Genomic DNA, 23,498 nt, shown 5'->3' with positions numbered 1-23,498 from the left:
GGTGACCCGGTGGTGATACAGGCGAAAGATCTGTTGCGAATGCAGCAACTGTTTCAGATCAATCGCTACAATCTCCTCGCAAGCGATCGGATCGCCCTGAACCGTAGTCTGCCTGATGTGCGCAAGGCAAAGTGTTCCGCCAAGCAGTACCCTTCGAAGCTGCCAACCACTTCCATCATTATCGTCTTTCACAACGAGGCCTGGTCGGTGCTGTTGCGCACGGTGTGGAGTGCCATCAATCGCTCTCCGAAGGGGCTCATCCGGGAGATCCTGCTGGTGGACGATGCGAGCGATCGGCGGTTTTTGAAGCGCGAGCTTGACAACTACGTCCAAAAGCTGCCCATTTCGGTGACCATTTTGCGCCTCGGTCAACGGGAAGGGCTTGTGGCGGCCCGGCTACTCGGAGCACGGATGGCCACCGGTGACACGCTCACGTTTCTCGATGCACACTGCGAGTGTTCACCGGGATGGCTGGAACCGCTGCTGGCCCGCGTGCAGGAGAACCCGAAGAAGGTGGTCTGCCCGGTGATTGACATCATTTCGGACGATAACTTTTCGTACATCAAAAGCTTCGAGTTCCACTGGGGAGCGTTCAATTGGCCGCTGCACTTTCGCTGGTACACACTGAGCGATGAAGAGCTGGCAGAACGGCGGAAGGACACTACGACCCCCTTCAAGACGCCGGCGATGGCCGGCGGATTGTTTACGATCGATCGGAAGTACTTTTTCGATATCGGGGCGTACGACGAGCGGCTCAAGATTTGGGGTGGCGACAATCTGGAAATGTCGTTCCGCGTGTGGCAGTGTGGCGGCGAGATCGAAATCGCGCCCTGTTCGCACGTAGGCCACCTATTTCGGAAGAGTTCCCCGTACACGTTCCCGGGTGGTGTTACCGGGGTAAGTATTGGCGAAGGGGCCACATAAGAACTCTCGAGAAGACTCACTTCCTTTGCGTTACAGATTCTGAACGAAAACCTTGCCCGCGTGGCGCTCGTTTGGATGGACGATTGGGCCAAGTTTTTCTTCAAATTCAACAAAGGAACGGAGGAGTTTAAAAGTTTGGTAAGGCGTTTTCGCATTGACCACACACCGGACATATTTATCATTCCCATGGTGCTGCCTCTCTCTTCTCCATCATTAGAACGTGTCGAGCCGGTTGGCGTTGAAACGGTCACTGAACTGCAAATCGTTCGATTGGTATCTGAGGCGCGTTTGGCCGCAAAACTTTTTCCCCGCACCGAACAAATTCTTTGGCCGCATACAGCCGATCGACCTCACGACGTCGTTCGACTACCAGGAGTACCTGACGCTGATGAAGAAGATCACGCTGATCATCAAGCACCTCAACCCGGAGCTGCAGTGGAAGTTTCTGATCAAATACCTCACCGAGAACGTGCGGCGTATCGGGGACGCGATGAAGGCGGCCAAACATACGCCCTTCTGTCTGCACAAACCGAAGACGAATGCGGCCATCAACCAGCCGTACGGCCAGTGCTTCCTGCAGAAGTGCTCGCTGCTGATCAACGTGCTCGACGAGCAGTTTGTGATCGACGATTACGGGCGCATTATGACGGACGAGGGCATCTGTCTCGATTCGTACCGTCGCACCACCATCGATGGCGAGGAGCTGGTCGAGGGCGTCCGGAAGATTAAGATGGTTACGTGCGGGAGCCAGAAACCGAACCAACGGTGGATCTACGAAACGGACACGTACCACCTGAAGAACATTGGCGCCGGTGTGACGGACTGCTTGGAGCGCAGCGCGACGCTCGTGCGTGAAGATGGGGAAGACAAGTACGAGCTGTTTCTAGGGCCGTGCGATGTCCGGAACGAACTGCAAAAGTGGATGCTCTTTCCGGTGGCGTGGAAGTAAAACCATCGGGGTCCGCACGGGGTTTGGCAGAACGATTTCATTCCAGCTGAGACACCCGAGAGGTGTGTGCTGGAACACCATCCATTTCACCACTAGTTAATGAGAGCAAATCTTACTTAAACTAATATTGTTTGGGAACTACTAGAAAAAGGGAGAGCTGACAGACAGAACCGTGTGCGAGGCAAAGCAGGGAACGCAGTGCCAAAAGAGGCACTTCTTCCAACCTTCATTAGCCTCACGAACCTCAATCGGACTTCGCCGCAGGAGTGCGTTGAAGCCGGTTTAGTAATACTAAGACGAGAACTGTAGAGACAAAACATTTCATAACGTAACTTAAGTAACATTCTTCCCGCGAACGCAATGGTATTACGTATGGTGATGTATTTTGTTATTAACATTTTTTGGACTGCATTTACTTACCGTTTATTCTTACCGATTCGTATTACCTTTTGTCAATTCAACCCTTAAAAGACTCGCCCGAATGATATTAGCAGCAATAAGGCGCAACTATCGGTGTTTTCCGTGCTACTCGCGTGTTAGGTTAATATGATTTTAGACTGTGATATTGTGAACGGGCGGCGGAACGATCGACAGTTTTCGCGCCTCCGGCAGACTTAGGCCACCCAAGCCCAGTGCTCAAGAAAGAATAAACTCTAATACAACCGTACAAGCGAAAACCGCTGCATCCTGGCCGTACCGTAGAATGATTTACAATAAAACTTCGACATGACCAAGCACTGGGGTATTTCGTCGTCAATTGCGAATGACACGCGCCGTGGCGCCACGAGTATCGTTTTCATCTATCGTGCATGATATTTATTTTTCACTTGGTTTTTTCGCTACATACATATTAAAACCGTAACATCTAGAAGTACATGTACAGAAAACATCTTACAATTAACAATTGTGTGTCGGGTGTTTGTTATAATCGGCGTTGTGTTGTGCCTTTTAAAAGGGCCGTTAGCAATTTGGGTGCCCAAGGGGCACAAGCGTCTTGGGAGTGGTACCGAAAGGCAGAGGATCCGAAAATAGAATCGCGCGTCACGACCACAATGTAACGATTGCGAACTGCGTGTTTTGTATCCTTTACAGCAAGGATAACGTTTAGAACTGCCTTTATTGGGCGGTTAGTAAGGTGCACCGGAAACGATCGAGTATTGCGTGTGTATCGGCTTTTTGTTCGTCTCCGCCGGCGTATGTATATGGTATGGTACAAAACGTTTCGTTTAACTATGATTAATGGTTTCTCGCTCTATTCACTAGTGCCCGCCGGACCGGTTCTTCCGGTTCGTCGCCATTCGTTGCGGTGCGTCGCCATACGGTACTTGGTGTGTATATTTGGACTAAAAAATCGTACAATTAACAAGCAGATAAAATCTTCTCAATCAATAAAACAAACTACCCTACGATCGCAAGTTTGGACCATGGTCTCGTACTCCACCGGTCCTCGAAGGCACAACGCGGTCGCACCGCCGCACAACTTTGCTTCTCTGTTCTGTCCAGTGCTCGTTACTCTGCTGTTCCGTTCCGTTTTATCGCATTTTGTGGGTCCTACGCATCGGGGCACCGGTGCTTTTGCTTATCTAACTTTGTTGTTTCGGCAATTCTTATCGGTTTAGAGTGTTTATGAGTACATTTAAAACAAAAATATCTACTCCGCTAACGCATCCTTTCGTCGCTTCCGACGATTGTATTGGTAACTAATTTGTAACAGCAGTGAATATATCGTGGCGATGTTGTGAGTTGCTAATTGTAAGGGTAAGTGTCACTAGTGCGCGGTTGCGTCAACCCAACCGGGTTGCTGCCGGGTTCGCGCGATCTTATCTTCCTCGGGCAGCCAGGCCGGATCTCAGCTGGCGCAGAGATCGCAGTTATTTTATGGTTCCGCGAGCTCATCCGTTCGGACGGACGACGCGCCGCGGATTAGTTTAATGGGCTGCCGGTCGCCGTCGTTGTCTTCTTGGCTACCGCCGATTCTCAGCCACCGAGTGTTTTTGTCCCTTGCGGGTTAGCGGGAAGACACTTGTGCTCTGTTGCGCTTTTCGCGTATCATCATTGCGGGCCACACACTATCGGGGGGCTGCGATCAACGATCAAGCGGCCGAGCATCACCGGTTGCTGCGACCTACTGTTGAGCAGTGAGCATTCAAAAGGCAGCAAAAGGAAATAAAACAAAAAAGGAAGATGCTGGTTGACAACGTTTCGCAAGTCTCGCGGCCCGGCCAGTTTCCTGTCGCGATGGCCGCGATCAGCGCTAAACATTGAAACGGTATCAGCGAGAGATCAGCGACGACAGCGAGCGACGACGCGTGTTTTATGTCTGTTTGATGCTCCCGTTCCCTGTCCACACCTGTGGCCGATCTTCGGCCCTCCAATCTCCCTTCTACCGGTGCTTTGTTTAATTTGCTCGAACCGCGAGATCGAACACTTTTCCACGTCCCCGGACCACGGAGGCCGTTCGCGAAAAGTGCCGGTTTTATGCGCGAAGACGCTCTGCGGCCGGCACGGACACTTCGCGCCATCTTCTCCAGCAGCGCACGCGCGTGTTTGTGTGTGTTGTTCGAACTTAATTAGAACACAAATGGTTCCCGCGATGGTCACCGGAGCGCTTCCGTTAACGATGGACAGCATAAAAACGTGTCTTTCGCGCGCTCAAGACATAGCGCACGACGCGCACAATGGGACTTACTTTCTTATTCGACGTTTGTTTGCCGGGCGCGTTCACTTAGCTAATTAGTAACAACACAACCTAAACGTCTAGGGCCTACACGCTAAACAACCCCCAAACACTCTCGGTTTACCCACTAGAAGAACTAAAACTCAACAATACTTTAACGATTTCACACAAACACTTGCCTTGCCACGCGGAACACTCTGTTTCTGTTCACGCAATTCCGCGTCGTCGCAAGACGTCCGTCTTCAGAGTCCAAGAAACCCTTCCCTCCGGAGTGTTCCGAGGTGTGCATCTCTCTCTCTCTCTCTCTCTCACTACAAATTCAGGCGAGCAGATTTTATTTGGCTTTGGTTGAACGATTACTTTTGAGTACCATGTTTCCGTGCACTAACTTTAGTAGTTCCCCTAACAAGTAGCTATGCTCCCTCAGCGTTCGGGGGGCCGGGAGCAGCCCAGAAAGCGGCTAAGCGTAAAAAGTAAAGTAAAACGATCGAAAGTACACAATAAAATGTAAGCGAAAACGGAAACGTAGCAGGTATGGCAAGTAAAATGTAGCGATGTAGCGGAGCGACCTTCGGTGCTTGTGGAGCCACCAAAGGTACGTGCTTTTGGGCTGCTGAAAATACTCCAAAGAGAGACTACTCCGCTGGTGCTAGTAGAAGTGAAGGGGAAGGCATAAACGAGAACAGTAATCCTAACACGCTAATACTATTTAGTCGCTCAAGGTGCCGGGCCGGGCCTAGCGTGGTAAGTAGTGGTAAATGGACCCTTGATCCCTGCGCCTCGTCACGCCAGCGAGCGGCACCTCAAGACTTAGAAGCTATTTAGGATCGGTCGTAACTTTGCCGGTACTTGCGCTCTCTCTCTCTCTCTCCGCGGTTCGCTGTGCATCCGAGGTGACACGGATTAATTATTTGTACATCAACTTGCTGCATTAGTGGCGGCCAGTACTAGAAGTAGTATTGCGAATACTGTGTCGAAGGAACCATCTTACACGGGGCCGCCGCGGGGACGTCAGGTGACCTGTAACGGTTCGCCGTCACCGTCCTCCTCGTTGTTGTTCGTCTCCATCTTGATCGGCTCGTCCTGTTGCGGCTGGCTGCCGATGCTTGCGGCCGGCGACACCGGTTCTTCGTCCGACGGGGACGAGCTGCGCGAGGAGTGCGTATCGTTCTGTAGCTCCTGCCGCCGGCCGTACGAGCGCCCGTCGCTGGACGGACTCGAGAGGGTCGGAGCGACCGCCGTCGGAGGGTGATGCTGCTGCTGCTGCTGCTGGAGCCGCAGCGGTATCGGGAGCTGCGTCACTTTGCCCATGAACGAGCGAATCTCCTCGAAGTACGAGTCCTCCGGTATTCCGCGCGAGTTCCGCCGGGCAGACCGCAGTCGCTCGTCCAGCCCAAGGCCCAGACCGGCCGCGTCCGCCTCGTGCTTCTTCAGGTGCCGGTCCAGGTTCGTCTGCTGACCGAAGCACCGTTCGCAGAGCGCACACTTGAACGGGCGCTCCTTGTTGTGGATGTTCCGGACGTGACGCTGCAGGTTGGACGAGATGCTGAATGACCGCTCGCAGTACTTGCACTTGTACGGCTGCTCCCCGGTGTGCGTCCGCAGGTGACGCGTCAGGTTCGCCGACCGCGGGAAAACTTTCCCGCAGAACTTGCACGCATAGCGATCCTTGTTCTTGGTGTGCGCCCCCGGAACTCCACCGCCGCCACCACCACCGCCGCCCCCAGGGCCACCTCCCGGGCCGGGCGCCAGATTGTGGTTGATGATGTTGGCGTTGTTGTTGTTCAGGACGTTCGCCCCGCCACCGCCAGCAGCACCACCAGCGCCGCCGCCGTTGGTGGCGTTCTGTCGCAACTGTGACAGACTTGCGGCCAGCGCCTCGCGCTCCTTTAATCGCTGCAGATCGTAGGAGACGGGTGAGCGGGGCGGTAGGAATGAACCACGGTACGGGAGCGGGAGGCCGGCCTTCGCGATCGCCTCCAGCATGAGCGGGTTGAGACCGGGCGGAGGAAACAGGGCCGCCGAACCGTGGTGGTTCGCTAGGTTCGATATTCGGAACTCGTCCTTGATGTTGATGTGGTTGTTGTTGGTGTACTTGGAGCTGTTGTTGTTGTTGTTGTTGTGGTGGTGATGGTGGTGGTTCGTAGGACTCGGGCTCCTCTTATTGCTATCGGAGGATTGCTTGCTGTGCTTGTGGCTGTGATTGTTGTTGTTGTTGTTGCTACTGCTGTGGTTGTTGTTGTTGCTGTCGTTGAAGAATATCACATTGCCGGCGGGCAGCGGTTTGGAGGGCTCGGTGGTCGGTGAGCCGGACCGCGGTGGCCCGTGGTCCGCCTCGTCGTCGGAAGCCGACGCCGAGGTGCCGCTCGCCGGGGACGATTTCTTGCGCTCGACCCGCAGATCGAGCGGCTGTTCGGCGAGGCTCTGCTGCTGCTGCTGGTGCAGCAGGTTCGAGGACGAGGAGCGGTTGGCGAGCGAGAGATCGAACGGGGCCGGCAGCGTGGATCCGAGACCGAGCAGCGGGTAAACCGCCCCTTGCTTGGGACTTGGCAGCATCTTGCGCGGTGAGTGGTCCTTTTCTCGCATCTTTGTGCGCCGCTCACTGCATCCGGGCCGCGCCCGTGTTCTTGCGGATCGCTCTCTCGTCGTGGACCACTCGACTTCTCTGCTCCGGGGGTCTCCTGCGGGGCTCTGAGTCTGAAAAGAGGGAAAGGGGGCGCGCGTCAGAAGCTGCAAGCTGCATTGTTGTGTGGACAGTCTCGCGGAAAGGCGGCCTCTTAATTGAGCCATTCATTCCCCCCGCCGGAGAATGGGGACCGCACGTGTCCGTCTAGCTCCAGAGAAGACACTTCTTCAGCTACAATGGCCCCACCGGTCTATTGTCCGTGGAAGTAGAAGATGTTTTGCGACCCAGTTTTGAAGACCCGACACCAGCGCGCGCCTCGGTCTTGGCAAAATAAAGACTTGCGGACCTGGCATTGGAACTGTCGTCGGGCAAATATTGGACTTGCTATCATCTTTTGATATTGTCTAGTGGACCTGCGCCTCCGCCAGCGCGCGCCAGTGGGCTGTCCGGCGAAAGAAAGCGGGACGGGACGTACCTCGGGACCAACGTCAGGTTGTTGGGCGCGCTTGCGCCCTGCAGGAATGTTAATCAAAAAGACCGCCATTTCGCTGACTCTCGCGCGTGGCGCACGAGGCAATGATGATGACGATGATGCAGCTGCGGCGGCGGCGGCAGGAAGTGGCACCTAAGACAAAGACACGGGCCCTGCAACGCCGTACCGTTTTCTCTTCGCCATCTTCGCCCAGCGCTCCAGATTTCCTTTTATGAAAACCCATTATTTGCCCACCGTCAAGTCGAAGACTTCCACCGGCGCGCGGGCCTCTGGACTGAAGTGTGGCGCACGACTCCGGCACCGCGGCCGGCACGTGGGTGCTGCGCTCGGTGGCCTCGCTTGATTCGAACCATTTCGCCTTTTGCTGCTACTCTGCCAGGTAGCCCCCCCGCTCCCGGCGAGCGGACAGTTTTCAAATCGCGGATCGCGTGCAGGGTCTGGGCCGAAGTCGGCCCAGAGTGTGTTTGCTGTCCACTCGACTCGGCGAGTGTCAGTCCCGGGATTTTCTTTCGCTTCCCCCAGCACGGGAGAAAACGGGATCAATCCCTGTCCGGCTTGTGTGTGTGTCGAAATTCGTCACGGAACCGTATGTTTGTATTTTCAGCTGGGCGCCCCATTCCGAGGACCGGTCAACGGCGCATCGGATCACCGTTTGGAAATTGAAAATGGACGGAACTAAAAAGGGGAAACCCGAAGCGCCGAGCGATCAGATCGGAGCTGGACGATGGCGAAAATGAGAATCGTGATATGCGATCATTATCTGGAGTGTTTCGGAGTTTTTGGTCCGGTTCGGTTTGTCAAATGCGACCGAGAATGTGCGCGGCCGAGAGGTCTGAAGCGAACCGTGGGGAAAATGATTTGTACACCGATGTCCGGAGATTGTTTGATAATGCTGTCGGCTTCACGGCTTCTTGGTTCCGTGGCACACGCTTATGGCTAGTGCAACGGTTGTTCGGAGAAATTGGCGGTCGATGAAATTGTCGAGCGTGCAGAGTGACACTTTCTTGATATCTTGATTTACGGGGCTAAAAGTAAGGGTTCCTCGGGAGCTAGAGTACAAAATACTGGGCTGTGTGCACAACGGTCAGAAAAGAAACATTAGAAACCTATAATCGGTCGACAACCAAGATTGTGTATCAAAAGTAGCTAAAACGTTCGGCGAAAACTTTAGTGATTAGATTTTATCAAAAACCCGAGTATTTCAATGCAGTCACCAGATGATTTCAGCCCAATTCTTTCGCCAAAACCACGAAGCTCTAAGCGACCGCTGACAAAATAAAATATATAAAAATATCAAAAATATAATTATAATAAAAAAAACAACTCTGGATAAGCACAACTTATCCAGAGTTGACCCTTTTAGATTAACATCGAACCAGGGCATCCCGGAGACCGACATTGTCGAAGGGCTGGCGAGGACTAACTATACCATTAGCGGACGACAGGAATGATATTAATTTTGTCATCTCCCCTGCACAAAACATTATCAAATCGCTTCATCCCCGAGCCCCGAATCGCTCCGGAGGTTCCTGCGCCGGCGATTGCGCAATCCGCATTGCCGGCATCGTTTTGTTGGTTCGTTAGGTTCCGTTGGTGCCGTCGCCGTGCAATAGGCACTAATAGCCTTAATAAATAGGTGAGCCGTGTTGAATCGCCCGCATCCAACCCGCCGATGCCGCCGACGATCTGGCGGGGCCCAGACGAGTGCACAGAAAATTGATATAAATTTGATTTGAAAATAATAAATAACGGCGCCGCAGAAGCCCGGGGTACTGCCCGGGCCACGGCGGTCCTTCGCCAGGCCAGCCAGGCCTAGCCAGCCATTTGGGGTCCTCCACGTCACGTTCCACCACGGCGACGGCGAACAAGACCCGGTGCTGCCGAAGGGACCAAAGCGGACCGAAACAATGCAAACCAGCTGCCAGGGGACGGGAAAATAGACGAGAAATATAAATAAATACGAATCCAACTTATTACGGAGGAGCGCAGAGGTTTGTTGTGGCGGCCGGGCAGCGTAGAAGGTACATCACCCCGGCGCGGCTGGCGGACGATCGGGGATGGCGGACGGCTCAAGTTAATCGAGAGCACGAGCCGCATTCGCCGTTTTTGTTGCACGCCGGCCCGGACCAGGAATTGATCCTCCCGGCGCGAACGAGCGACTCCCGGCCATGATCGGCCGACGACAACCAGACTCCCGACCCGGACCCGAGTATCGATTCTCACCCGGGGACGGACTCGAGACCTCTCGGGGGTTGGGCGTGGGGATGGAAAGCACGTGCGACGGCGCGCGCGGGTGAAATCAACTACACCGATTTCCATTATGAATAAATATAAATAATCATTACGAGTCAGGCACCGGCGACAGCGATCCCCGCCGCGGGTGTCGGAGGCGGAGCGGCACAGGGTGGTGTCAGCCCACCCGCATTGCTGGCGGGTTTGATGTCCCCAGACCCCCAGGAGACCCTCTCCGGTTCGTTGGACTGTGTGTCGGAGTTGTCGGAGTTTTGTCGGAGTCGCCGGACGTTAGCAGTCTCGGGTCGATCGTGATCCATGCCTGGAGAAGTATTTTCTACAACTCCAAACTCCTCCGAGGCACTAATCCTATTAACTCGTGTGCCTTTTTTTTGGGGATCTTCATGATCATTCCTCACGAAATCTATTCCTAGGTACACGGCTACTTCCATGCCCTCCGGCGGCCTGGACCTGGGTGGACGAATCTCGGTGGAAACTCGTGATGAAATGATGATTGATTACCAAGAATGCTGCCGAAAACCCGCGGCCAGCGGCCATTTGTGGCAGATGCTGTCCGGTGAGCTTTTCTAATCGAACTTTTGTCCGAACTCCACGAGGACTCGGCTAGCGGGCCCACCGGGTACGTCTCGGCGGACCCCAACCGTAACCACAAACCAAAAAACCCGGTGCCTGGCGAGGTCTTGTCTCCGGTGATACACATATGTGTCTGTGCTTTTTTTTTTGCAAATCAACTAATCCATCTTCAGTTACGAGCATCCCAACTATGCCCTTCTGCCCCACGGTTAAATTCCTGAGCTCCCCAAACCTATTTTGGGGGGAGGTCCGAGTATTGGATTACCTTCAGCGGAAGGCGGACTCCAAGGAAGGCGAGCAGAAAAAAGCGGAGCCTTGGAATATGAGATGGTTGAAGAGCGGACCCGAGCGAGGAAAGTTGGTGATACGGCCAATCGGTTAGGCGGTACGAACATCATCATCATCATCATCATCATTAGCCGGCCAGGTATGCCGCTGCACTCGTCGGAGGTCGGAGTATCGCCCGCGGTCGAGGCGAAGACTCCGGCGCTTTGTTTGCCACTGACCGCGACGTCTTGCGGCGTGGTGACCTCTCTCATGCGCGATACCCCTCGCGATGAGATCGTCCATCAGCGAGGCCGGGGGTGGCCGGTGGCGAAGTTGAGGAGTTTCGGTCCGGACCGGTCGGTCGGCCAGTCGGTCGGTTCCTTCTGCTTTCGTTTGATTGAGTGATGGACATTTTCTGGTTTAAAAGTGTATCTAATTTCTACAATCAAATTAAATTGAAAGTTCCACTTCCAGGCCCGGGCGCGAGCTCACCTCTCAGGAATCGCGCCAGTTGTGGGCTACCGGCAGACCGTGCGAGTCTCCTCTCTTTCCGCCCCCGGTCCGCGTTCCGTGGAATCCGCTGTTCCCCGAGTGGCGGCGGTGTTCATTTACATGTCTTCCTTTCTTGGGACGGAACGACCAAACCGAAACACTAGGAGCCACAGCGCGCAGCACGAGAGGAGAAGATGCTTGACAGGCCCGAGGGCTCGTTAGTGTGCAGCGGCCCCCGGGAGCCCCCCGGGGATGAGCCGGGGTTTGGGGGCTGTCTCGCCGGCAGAGCCCGACTCGATCATCGGTCGCTCGGTGGGGATCAAAACTCCAATTTCTTCAACCCGGAGCTTCGGATCTCGGAGGAGCTCGTCACGCGTCACCAGGCGGGCGGGTTGACATTTTCTTGTGGTCTCACAAACTAGTGCAGCGTATCTGGTTTACGATGCGCGGCAGTGACGAGGTGACCATCGTCAAACTGTTTTAGTGTCCATTTCCCGACGAAGGAATCGTGTCGTCCGGGACCGCCGGACATCGACGGGATTATGAAACGGAACGCGAACAGAAGCCCCCGTGTCGGGACCCCTGTGTGGAGGGCGTGCTTTTTTCGGGTGCCCTCGTGGGGCACGCGTAGCCCGTTTGGGATGACGTTTTAATACCACGACACCGGTGCGGACGTGTCGGTGGAATTAGATACCGCGCGATTGTTTCGGAACATTCGGATGATCTCAGCGAGCAGTGGAGGCCTGCCTGAGACGCGACTCTCTAAGGGGCGCCGGTGATGCTATCTTGCGCCGTACGCAAAGCAGACCGATCGAAAGGAAGAGAGCGGGCTCCCAAAAGTGCCGGCCAGCGGTCAGCTCCTACCTAGCGCGTGATGGATTCCTTGTCTGATTCGAGTGTCGTTGATCGATGCAGTGGCGGTGAGAATTTGATACATTTTTTGGCTTCTGTTAGCTGGCGGTTCGAGGTCGGTCGGTCGGTCGGTCTGTCTGCATGTGAAGCTCCAAGGGACCAAGAAAAATGGCCGCTTGCTCGGCCGCCACTTACGCCGGTTTGCCGGGGTTGTTTTTCCGAAAACCCGACACAGAGATACACGTCAGTGATCGATTGACGGCGTTAGCGTTGGCCGGCGTCGCTTTGCGGGTCCGGTAACTGGATCCTGGGAACCCGGGGAGCCCTCGACCGGCGTGACGGACCTTTTATCTTCCCGGCTTCCCGGGCTTAAAAGTAGTAATAATAACAAGAGCACCGGCAATAAAAGTAAGATATGGACAACAACTAAATGACCAGTTGTTGTAGCGGACGGACGGTCGGACGGAGCGGTGCCGCCGCTGCCGAGCGGGACATAAATCAAATCGCGGGGACCCGGGACCCGATTCGATACGGTCGGAAACTAGATACGCCGCCACGCAGCAGCCGATCCGTTACGCGTGGATGATGCGCGTGCAGAGGAGTGCCTTTGCTTTCTTTTCGGACGGACTTCGTGCGGATTTCTTGCGTGGCTTTTCCGTGCAGAGGAAACTTTCTACAAGCGCGGCAGCGGAAAACTGGAGCAAAAGAGCAGCGGACGGATCGTCACCGGGTTATCAGATCTCGATCCGTCTTCCGGCCGGTTACCGCAATCGGTCGCCGGTGATCGCCGAAGTGATCGATAATAATCGAGCGGCCAAGGGTTGTGGTTGGGGAGGATCGTGTTTTTATACGTAGACTGGCAAGAGGCCCTTCAGAGGGCCATTTTATGAAGCTCCGGCCGCCAACCAAGTCACAACACCGGGGATTTAATTGAGACGTTATACGCGAACGGTGGCCCACTTCTTCTGGGACCGTTTCCTCCGGGGGTGGGCCGGACTAATTGAATGGCTCGCCCGATACACCGGAGAGGCTTTCCAGAGCATGGCGGCCATGTCGATAAGGATTAAAGGGTTTTAATTGAATCGTTAATGTCCCGCCAATCTACGGCGGGAGCTGGAGTCTCGGGAGCCTTTGCCCGTAAATCATTGCCAACAACTCAGCCGCACAATAGGCTTGGTTGGTTGGGCCGGGTTTTTTTGCTGTGTGTGTCTTTGGGTGCAAATGGGACCAAGGATCTGCCATCCGGGGATTATCCGGGGGAGTGACTGACAATTGGGCGAAACATCCGCGGGCCCGTTGACAAGCGCTGAGCAGAGGAAACCGAGACCAATCAGCCGACCGTTTGGTGCGCGACGAAGCATCGGAATTCTCGGTGCTTGGCGCGACGCGATACTTATCATCCCGCGAGCGCCGGTCGCCGTTCCCGATAATTGGAAGCCAAACGGAAGCCACTCCGCGGTGACGGTGGTCGTTAGAAAGGTATCTATTTTCGTGACAGCTGAATTGAGGCACCCGGCCAGCTGCAGCATCCATCCGTCGGAACCGTAAGTGGAACCGTGGAACGTCACCAGATGACAGCTCTTCGGGGTCCTCACGCTGTCCCCGTCGCTGATTAGCGCGGGCCCTGTGATGATCGACTTCCTGAGCGTTCCTTCCTCCGGCCGACCGCGCCACGTCAACGAAGCGACAAAAATGACAAGTTCGTTCGGTCCCGGGGTCCGCGTTCCCGGTTCGGTGGACTTTTCACTTTTACGCCGCCTGTGTGTGTGTGTGTGTTTTCGAACTGTCCGAATGCGCCTCCGATGCTCTTCACGAGGTGCTCGCAACCGCAGGTTGAGACATTGATTGATTTGCCATCGCTTTAGCAAATTCAAGCAAACCGAAGGCCAGAGGCGCTCGAAGCGAAACTGTCACCGACTGTTGGAGTCGGTGACAACGGCGAAGTCGAAAAGAAGACCGAAACCCAAACGGTAACGGCGATCCCCGAATTCGCCACACCGCGCGACCGATCGACGAAAGGATGACGAAAAGTTGATTTGACAAATTCCTACACGGTGCTCCTACACGCGAGTCGTGAATTGTGCGTGAAATAAAGCATACCCTTCAAGGATGCACTCGATGGATTCCATTTTTTTCCTTCGCCCAGCTCGATCGCTTCGGGCGACTACTGGTATTCAGCGTGGCACGGTTGGTTGGCCCCATTATTTTCGGCCAGCTTCGACGTTCCGCAACATCGGTCACCATCAAGCGACCTCTCTGGGGTCGAATTTGAAAAATGGTCAACTAGAATTAGAGCACTGGGCCGTGATTGAGGAGCGCAGCGTCCGGAGATCGTATTTACAGCAAGCGGCGGCGGACTCGGACGGACGCGATGTTCGCCCGAAGAGGCGTGCGTGGTCACCAGGTTCTGACCGCCGAGGCCCCCGTCCCCCGTCGGGTCGGTTGCGCGTGAACTCGCGTGATCTAGGGGAACCAATTAATTTCGAGGTGATCATGGCTTCATGAATATTGATCGCGTTCGTTCACCGCGCCGTCGCTCGCTCGCGGTCCCTTTCACCTTGGTGTGCGAGTGGCAAGTTCTGCCCCCTCCGGGGGATGCGGGGGGGATGCTTGGGTAACGCCCTGCTTCCTGCTTCCAAACACTGCGCTCACTGCGCTGCGTTGCACTTTGGCGTTCATTTGGCGGCCACGCGTTGCTAATCGCGTCACGTAATGACCGGTACATCGCGCCGTCTTCGTACCCTAGGATTAGTGGTGCGGTTGCGATGGCGCGTTCTAGTTTCGCCCGGACCAATCATTCTAATGATTACGCAGCTTAATCGATCGCCGGTCGCCGATCTTCGGACGCCGATCGTCCTTTCGAAATGGCGGGCACACCGCGCGTCGGACACTGCGTTGCGTTCACCTCCCGGAGAATGTGGTTTCGTCACCCGGATCGGCGTACCGGAAGCACCAGCTGGCATTCGCCAAACGGCGGCTCTCGGTCGGACTGCTACCGAGCCGGGCGAAGGCTTTCGATCGCCGCTGTCGGCTGCCCGAAAACGGGAGACCTTCAGCCCGGGACGGAGCCCGAGCGCCCCGAGGAAGCTGGCGAATTTCATGGCCGAAGGCAATCGATTCTGCGCTGGCCGCGAGCCGCTCTGCGCCGCGAGACGCCACATAAAATTAATTAATTATGTGCTCCGATTTGCGCCTGACAGCGCCGGCGATCGCGAGGATTGATCGGCAGTTTCGGCAGAGTGTGCCGTCGGATAGTGTCAAGATAATATTCGACGGCAAAACCCAGCCGCCGGGTGGACGGGCTGCCGGCCGTCGTAAAATCGAAACAGAACTAAAATAATTTCAACATTTTTATCGGCCCCCTACGGGCGGCCGCGAAGACGCCGAGGGGCCTATAAATATACACACGATTTGCATGCCGCCCTTGCTGGCCTCGCTAATGATGTTGCTGCACCTAATTAACATCCATCTGTCTTCGCGGGCGCAAAAATTAAGCCCAAATCAAACATCAATAAGATAAACTAGATCCACCTTTATGGGGGCCCACCCCGTGCGCCTCCTCCTGATGAGGGAGAAATTATGAAATGCGGTTTCGCGAATCGCTTCGTAGATCGGCGAACTGATCGTTTATCGCAGAGCCCGGCCGACAAAGTTGTCCAACAACCTGTTTTTATGTTGTGTTGTTTTTTATTAGATTTGCTGCTCGACCACGGTTAAATACAGAAACGGAGTGTTCGAATAAAACCTCTAATTTAAATCGATCATCATATCGTCATTCATTCGGCATTTGCTTGAGGCACAAATTAAGTTAAGGAAAAAGTCGCAGGTAAGCAGCACAGATCAGCTGGGGAATATGGAGCTGAGTTGTTGGCCAAAATCTCTATCACACCGAAAGCTTTCCAGAAGCTCTATTCAGAAGCTGTTTAAGTCAGTCTTAAAGAACTCGAACAATGGCAAGTCCCTATGGTATTGGCAGTCAGTTTTTAGCTGTAATCATTTAAATAGTGAATATTTGTATTTTTGTTACTGTCAAAATATTGATCAGTCTCTTTTTCATAAAGCCAAGACTTATCTAACAACATTTGATAAGATTTCTCTCAAAATATGTTTTTGGAAAGGCAAAGATCTAGATCTAATTTCAAAGCACGGAACGAAGCTTATCTAATTGCTAATCGTTACCTAGGACTCGAGTTCCTTCGAAACAGATGTACAATATCCAAGTCTTCCGTCATAGTCGATCTCCTGACGTCCACGTTCGACACTGTTCGCAATACTGGCCCTTTCGTCTCTTGCTAGGCTAATGAGATCCCTACAGGAACACAATCACGAATCTTCTTTGAAATCGTTACCAAATCCACCCATTTCATGATCTATCAACTCAGAAGTCTATACAAGAAACGTCTCCATTATGTATCGTTTGAATGCTTCCACAACGCTAGGAGATAGATCTTTCAGCCGTATTTTGTATCAGTTATGTCAAATCTAATACAAGAAGCCATTTGGGCCCGTTGACCATCTTTGAGCAAACAAATAAACAAAACGGCATCAGCATGGCGATCTGCCGAGGCACGTCTGTCAGGCGACAAAAACATTTCAATTTTATTGGATCGGTAATTTGCGATGTGTTCTCTGCAGGGGTGTAATTACGCCAAGGATCACTCAGCCGGCAGGCGGTTACGGTGAAAGTGTTGAAGTGCCAATCAGAAGGGTGTCCCGACGCCGACAAAGAGGTCGCCGATGTCGATGCTATGGAGAGACCGCACTATGTGGGGTGCCGCAGAAATGGACACCGATACCATCAGAGCCGGGACCGCAGTCAGTCGCTCGGTCGGTGACAGCGAACGGGAGCGCGAAGAAGCGCCCACGTCCGTTAGGAGTCCGGGGCGGCCAACGGACCGTGGTCCTGTTGTGGCCCCTGCCAGTAAAACACTGGACCTGGATGGGTGCCCCCAACAAAGCCGGCCCTTGACACGCTCTCGCCGGCGGCTCGTCGGATGGGTTGGGAGTCGAATATCGTCTCCGATCTTCGACGCCCGGCGGCGGCTGACGGGACGGCTGACGGGGAACTTTCACGGATGAAACTGCAAATCAGCCCGCACGATAAGCCTTATTATTAGACCGCATAAGTTCCCTTGATTGACGCTCTAATCCCTCGAGCTAGCTGAAGGTAGCTCCCGACTCCCGACTCCCGACCGATCGATTCTGGAGGCTCCCCGAATGCGGGTGATGATGGCGTGGCGTACACGAAGGCGTTGCCGCGGTTGCGGGCTTCTACTGCTACACGATCGCGATCGCTATCGCGGGTGGTGGGCAGGGAAGCTACAAAGAAGAGCTACCCAGCAGCAACCTTACCAGAAGAGCGATGGTGCACCGATCGTCTGCACATGTGTGTGTGGCCGAGTGGGCATTAAAAGGAAGATCGGAGACGCGGTGCCGGGGTATCATGACCGGGCAGAAATGGTGCCGCTGGTCCTCCGAACGGTCGAGTCGAGAGAATTCTTTCCTAATACCTAATAATCACACTGACCTAGAAACCTGCTGGCCGCAAGCTCCGGCCAAGGCGGGGGGCGTTTCTTATGCACGGACCTGCTACCGCTGCTGATGACCCGTCATCAGGCGCAGAACGCTATTTGATTCAATTCTCATCACTCTCGGCTGATCGTCTCTGCACTTGACTGCAGACCGAGCGGAATCAGGGCGAGCGGAATTCGCCCAAACAATGGCACCGGTCGGTCGGGCCGGTCGAGGCTGTAAAGGCTTTTAGTGTGACAACGATGGCGCAGTGACAGGCGCAGGGCGCCCTAATGGGACCCCAAGTGATGGCCCCACTTGGTCCGATCTCCTCTTCGCGCTCTCTGTCAGCTCCATTCGAGGAGGAGGTCCCAGGTCCCAGCCGTACCTAGAGCCGGTTGTCACTCGGTGGCGAATCTTCAGCAGAACAATAGTAGGCGCCGTGCCGACCGTGCGGTCGCGATGCAATCCGTATGCAATTAATAAATTGCCTGCCATCCCCGGGCCGGCCGATACGATTTAATTACGCAAATGACTTGCCCGGCTCGTGACAGGGAGGCCCCAGGAATACTGGACCGCGCGCGGAAGGTGCTATAATTCATTCACGTGCCCGGCTGATGCCCGCGATTACGTCAGACGGCTGCGGTGCCGCCGATCGAAATGATGATGATGATGCTGGGCGCGAGCAGAAGCGCGCGCTTCTGCCGGCCGCCGGTGTCTTCGTGACATTGTAATACTTACTGCGCAGCGTAACCCCGCACGGAATGCGTGGCGTCCAGTCCAGGAGATGGAACGAGAGCCCGCGCGCACGTGTGTGTGTGTGTGATGTCGGCATTTTGTTCGGTTGACAGCGAATTATGATTGATGATGGTGCCGCTTCTGGGGCTACTTCTGCCACCGCTCGGAGAGGAGTACATGCAAAACCCTTCGAGCCATCCGGGCCACGTTACGGCGACGGCATCTTTGATGGCATGTGACCAACAACGGTGGGTCGCATGAAGGTCCTCCCAAGTAGCTGGCGCAGGGCGAATGTTGTTAATAAACACCGATTCATCCATCAGCTCTCGATTACAATGACCGGGGGTTCGTTAGATGTGTTCCTTGGCGTGGTGTGGTGCCACAACGATCTAGTTACCGCCGATATCTCTATGGATCCGTTTGGGCTACCGTTTCCGTAGCTACCGCGATCTAGTAACCCATTGATAGCACTCTTATTTTAGACCATCATGGGCTGACTCCCGTTACTGTGGGCTGTTTCCGTTCAATTCTAGAAATATATTTTCAGGACATTCCAAACCTTAATCTCAACAATCGAATCGATCAATCACACCAGTCGCGGGGTCGAACGAGACGATCAATTAAGCGTCCGTTTAGGTCCGACTTCACGCTCCTCTGTGGAGGGACTGTGTAAACAACGTCTGCCAACAGACGGCCAACACCGGGGTCGTAAATGTGTCGCTGAGCTAACTACAACCACAGTGATCGCTGCCACGCTTCCTGCCACAAAGTTCTGCTGCCAAACTGCACACAGACAGACGCACAGACGCACGGTAGCCGCGATCCGCCTGGTCCGACAATTCTCACGCGTCAAACCGAGCGTCAACTTCGCGGAGCGGACCGGATTGCGCGGTGGCTTCCTGGGCCTGGGCCTGGGCCGGGTAAACATGTTTAGTGCCATTCCTCAACCCAGACCAGATGGGGACGAGCATAGCTTTTTATGATTGACAGCCGCGGGCAGCCCCTCCGAACCGGGAAACTCGGCCTCGGTTCTTGGGGCGTGAAAGGGGGCTGGCCTGTCAGTCCAGTTTTGGGGGCCTTCAACCTTGTCCGGAAGGTGCGGGGGGCCCACGGTGGCAGTTGCATCAGACAATTACGGCCACGACGACGACGACGACGCCCGGATCGGAACTCGGAAAGCGAGAGTGGCAACCGAACCCGTTTCCTATTTCTGTAGCGCTCGGTAGCGTCTCCGGCGCCATGTTTGGGCTCCTCTGACAGACTGCGGCTGCTGCTGCTCCAGCTTCCGGGTTGCATTCGTCAGCCTGTCCGTAGACCGGAAAGGCAAACAAAGCCAACCGGACCGTTGGTGCGTTGGCGCTGCGATGTGTAGAACCCAGCGGTTCTGGGGCGCACCCGTGGGAAGTTGTGTGTGCGTGGTAATTGAGACAATTTCTCAATCACACACACACGGATAGGTGATCGAACGGTCATCGTGACCGCGAAACACCACCGACGCGATACAGCACCTCCGACACCTTCGTGGCCTTCTGCGGTGATGCGTAGAGAATTGGATCAACGAAAATTCCAGTCATCAATGGACGAAGAAGAAGGGCCGATCGATCGATCGTTTCAATGGCGAAGCGAACGCGAACCGAGGAGGAGGGAACAATAACACGTCAGACGTTGCATGCCCTCGGGGAATTGGTCTCGGTCGGGCTCAGAATTGGAGTACATTTTACGCCAGTGCGATCCTCGCGATCGACAGCTCATCTCGAGCCGCCGCCAGCAACAATCAAAGTGTCAAACTGACTACCGAACTGGTGGCCTGATGCGTCGGCCACAAGTAGCTCCGAGGGGTTCGCTTCCCCGTTTCCCTAGTGTTTTTTCTGTTCGCTTGCCCCGCGCGCGGAGAAGATCACGAAAGTCACGGAGGCCAATTCCGATCGGGCACGAGCGACAACTACTACCGCGGAATGGTTCGTGAAGGGGACCAGGTGCGGCGGGGTTGAATTATGCCCGCGAAACATTGACCGTTCGGCGGCGTGTGTCATTAGACGTTAGCAGGCGCGGAGCGCGCGCTCGCGCCCGGCTCTGTCGTGAGCTGAAATTACTCTACATTTTACCCTCGAGAGACACAAGAGAGCGCGGGGAGCGGTGATCAGCTTCCAAGGCTTGTCTCGAGCTCCGGCCCCAGGGGCCCGCGGGGGGAGAAGCATAACTGCACGGTGAAGCGAGATAAAGCCCATAGATAGGTAATTTGCTACCCGCGACTGTTTACAATCATCTCGCGTACGTCGCGTGGCGCTGCGACGCCTCGTCGCCTCGCGCGCCCGGCCCAGGACCCGGCCCGGCGGTCCATCATCTCCCTGCCCTGGAGTGCCCTCTCTGTGTGGTGGAGTTTTACAATTCTGTTTCTGTTACTTCGTTCGTCGCTACAATGACTGCTGGTTGTCGGGGGAGCCGTTGCCTTGTGCGAGATGGGATTGGGCTGAGCGTACTCTACGCGAACTTCATCACAGTCGGCGTTGATTACGCCCTTGGACTTTTCACGCACGCCCGAGAGAGGTTATGGTAGCGACCGAATTTGTATTCAGTCCACTTTTTTTGTTGCGAGACGAGACGCTGTGTACTCTCATATCAAGACCGCGACCTTCTTGGGGGACCGAGATGATGTCCGAGGTGGGAGCTCCCAAAACGCAGCCAATTGCGGCCGCTATCAGGCGGTGGAGGGTGTCGCTGTCCTTCTGCTGCTGTTGCTGCTGCGTTCGCTTCGCCGTAATGTCATATGCGGTCGGTCCGTACGGGCGGTTGCGACACGCCAATTCGGACTCCTTGGGCTCCGCCGATCACTTGACGGTGGCGTGCTTGTGGCTGGTTCTAAGCATCACGACCCGGACGACGGTCCGTACCACACCTACTCGAGTTCGAGCGCTCGCTCAAGGACTCGACGGCGACTGCGACTGCGAGACAACGAGCGGTCCACGGTCCCCGCGCTCTAGATCTATTAAAAGCAGGTTTACGCCCAGGAGACAAGTTCTCGACAAGACCCGGACCGGTCTCGACGTGGGTTGTTTTTTTCCCTTTTCGTTCGATGGCTAGGCCTAGGTGGTCCGATAGAAAGCTTCGTCATTTGAGGGGTCCGGCAAAAAGTTTAAAAGCTCGGACCAGGAACTCGGCGGACGCGAGCATGCGCTCATCGGCGCTTGACTTCCGCGTGGCACACGCCACCGTTCTAGAGCCGGACTTTCGACAACCCCCGGCCCCGGCCCAGTTCGGTGTGGCTTCCGCAAACAGACCCCGGGCGCGCTGATTCCGGAAGGCTAAAGTGTTAATTAGGCGACACCGCCCGTACTGGTCCGGCGTCCGGATGACAGCGAACCGCGGCAAAGGTCTTGGTCACGGCACACTCGAGGCTTGAGCGTTAGCATCATGAAGAATCATGAGCGTAGAATCGGCGGGTCATGGATTGACCTCTCGTTAACCTGTCTCCGGGTCGAAGGAACCCGGGCGCACACTCCGAACGAGCTGATGAATCGTTCGGATCCCGGTGCACGCGGCCGCACTAGGGCCAATTAGTTGTGCCACATACCTGCCGGCAATCAGCAGCAGCAGCAGTGAAACTCGTCTGCCCGGCCCGACCCAGCCCGGCGGCTTCGGATCTTCACCGGATCGTGATATCCTCAATCGCCCGAAACTAATCGAAACAACGCCGTGGCCGCAGAGCGCTTTCTGCACGCAAACCAATCGAACGGCCAGCCAGCCAGCCAGCCAACGGGAGGAATCCGGGTCCTGGGCGCGAGCGCACGACTAGCCGGCGCGCCGGACTCCTCAGCCGGTTGAAGCCCGCACGGCCGGAAAGGCCAATCACAACAATTTATTAATTAAAGCTCATGCATGGAGGGCGCGCGAAGAGAGTGGAGGGCGCGCGCCCGATGCATGATGGACCCGCCGTCCCGTCACTAGGGCTACTTCCGCCCGAGCATCCCGCCGTGTGTCTGCATCGAGCCGTGAATAATGAAATCGATCGACGGCGATGACGGCGGCGGCGGCGAGCGTCTGTCGGAGGGACTCGATCGATAGGAACCCAACGAAGACCGCGGTGAGCAGCAGGTGAGGTGTGTGCTACCCCCAGAAGTGATATCGTGACTCACTCTTCACGAACTTCACATCGTTTTGCCCCATTTCGGACCCCGTTCCGGGACACAGGGTGGTGCGGGCCGGGACGGGATGTTCACATTTGCGCACGCCATCAATCCGAGCGGTGGGAGTCCATTTCGAAGCAGCAGCTTCGCTACCGATCCGTTCCGGGCTGCCAGGAGCACCACCCGTCAGCCAGCTAGCCAAGCGAGCGAACTTCGGACCGTCGGATTGGAAGGTTATTTAAATATTAAAATGCTGTCGGCTGTGTCATTACAGGGCGCCCAAGACCTTCGGCGGGTGTGTTTGTGTGTTGCCCGAGAGTCCGTGCCCGAGCCCGATTCATCCCCCGGGCTCCGGCGGCAGCTGCTGCTGTTTTTATTTCGCTTTCCGCGCGGGTAATTTACATAGATTAGCACCTCTTAGGCCTCGACGCTCGGCGTCGTTGTTTGCAAACGACGGGCGCACGGGCGGAGAAAGTCTCAAGCCGGCGTGGCTAATTTATGATGCCGTACCCAGGAAACCAGGAAATGGGATGCCCCTTCTTAGGACCGCGATGATTATGAAGGATGTGGCGCAGCGAACCGAGCGCAAAAGCCAGACACTTTCGGTGGGTCCGTCGACTAAATGATAATGAAGGTGTACCCGGATCGTTGTTGAGGATCAACCAAATAAGCTAGCGAACTGAGCGACTCATTCCGGTAGTAATGATTTTCGGTAGTACTTTCGGGGCATCGATCGATCATCGGGACCCCTAACAAAGTTGCGCTATGAATTATGTGCCTCCGGCGGTTCGAAACATCGATCCCGCGATTCCCTAGCGGCCTTCTTTAACTGAGCTGCTGGGCTGACCTCGCGATCGCTTTTCCCAATTTCTGCAGGCGGCCCGCAAAACGCTCGTTCCTCTCGTGGGCGTAGGCGATCGCGAAACGCAGCACGATAGCACACCGGGATGGGGACACCGGGATCGATCGATCCTATCTGGTGCCGGAGCCAACAAACGGTCCCGTCGCCCGGTTAACTA

At 55.3% G+C, this 23,498-nt stretch overlaps 2 protein-coding genes across 2 annotated transcripts; one reads left to right on the top strand and one right to left on the bottom strand.

The window, feature by feature from the left end:
- LOC128271185 (polypeptide N-acetylgalactosaminyltransferase 3) lies at positions 1-2,231 on the top strand (the record flags this gene model as incomplete). Its single annotated transcript, XM_053008628.1, has 3 exons — positions 1-897; positions 961-1,062; positions 1,142-2,231. Coding segments are annotated over 3 exons (1,731 nt in total), but the record flags the coding sequence as incomplete, so codon positions are not given.
- Positions 2,232-5,561: 3,330 nt separating this feature from the next.
- LOC128271511 (transcription factor hamlet-like) lies at positions 5,562-7,136 on the bottom strand. The gene has a single exon (XM_053009077.1). The coding sequence runs from the start codon at positions 7,134-7,136 to the stop codon at positions 5,562-5,564; it is 1,575 nt and encodes a 524-aa protein (XP_052865037.1).
- Positions 7,137-23,498: the final 16,362 nt, after the last annotated feature.

Source organism: Anopheles cruzii, chromosome 3, assembly GCF_943734635.1.
Source record: "Anopheles cruzii chromosome 3, idAnoCruzAS_RS32_06, whole genome shotgun sequence".
Lineage (NCBI taxonomy): Eukaryota > Metazoa > Arthropoda > Insecta > Diptera > Culicidae > Anopheles > Anopheles cruzii.
This window is presented reverse-complemented; position numbering and strand designations above follow the sequence as displayed.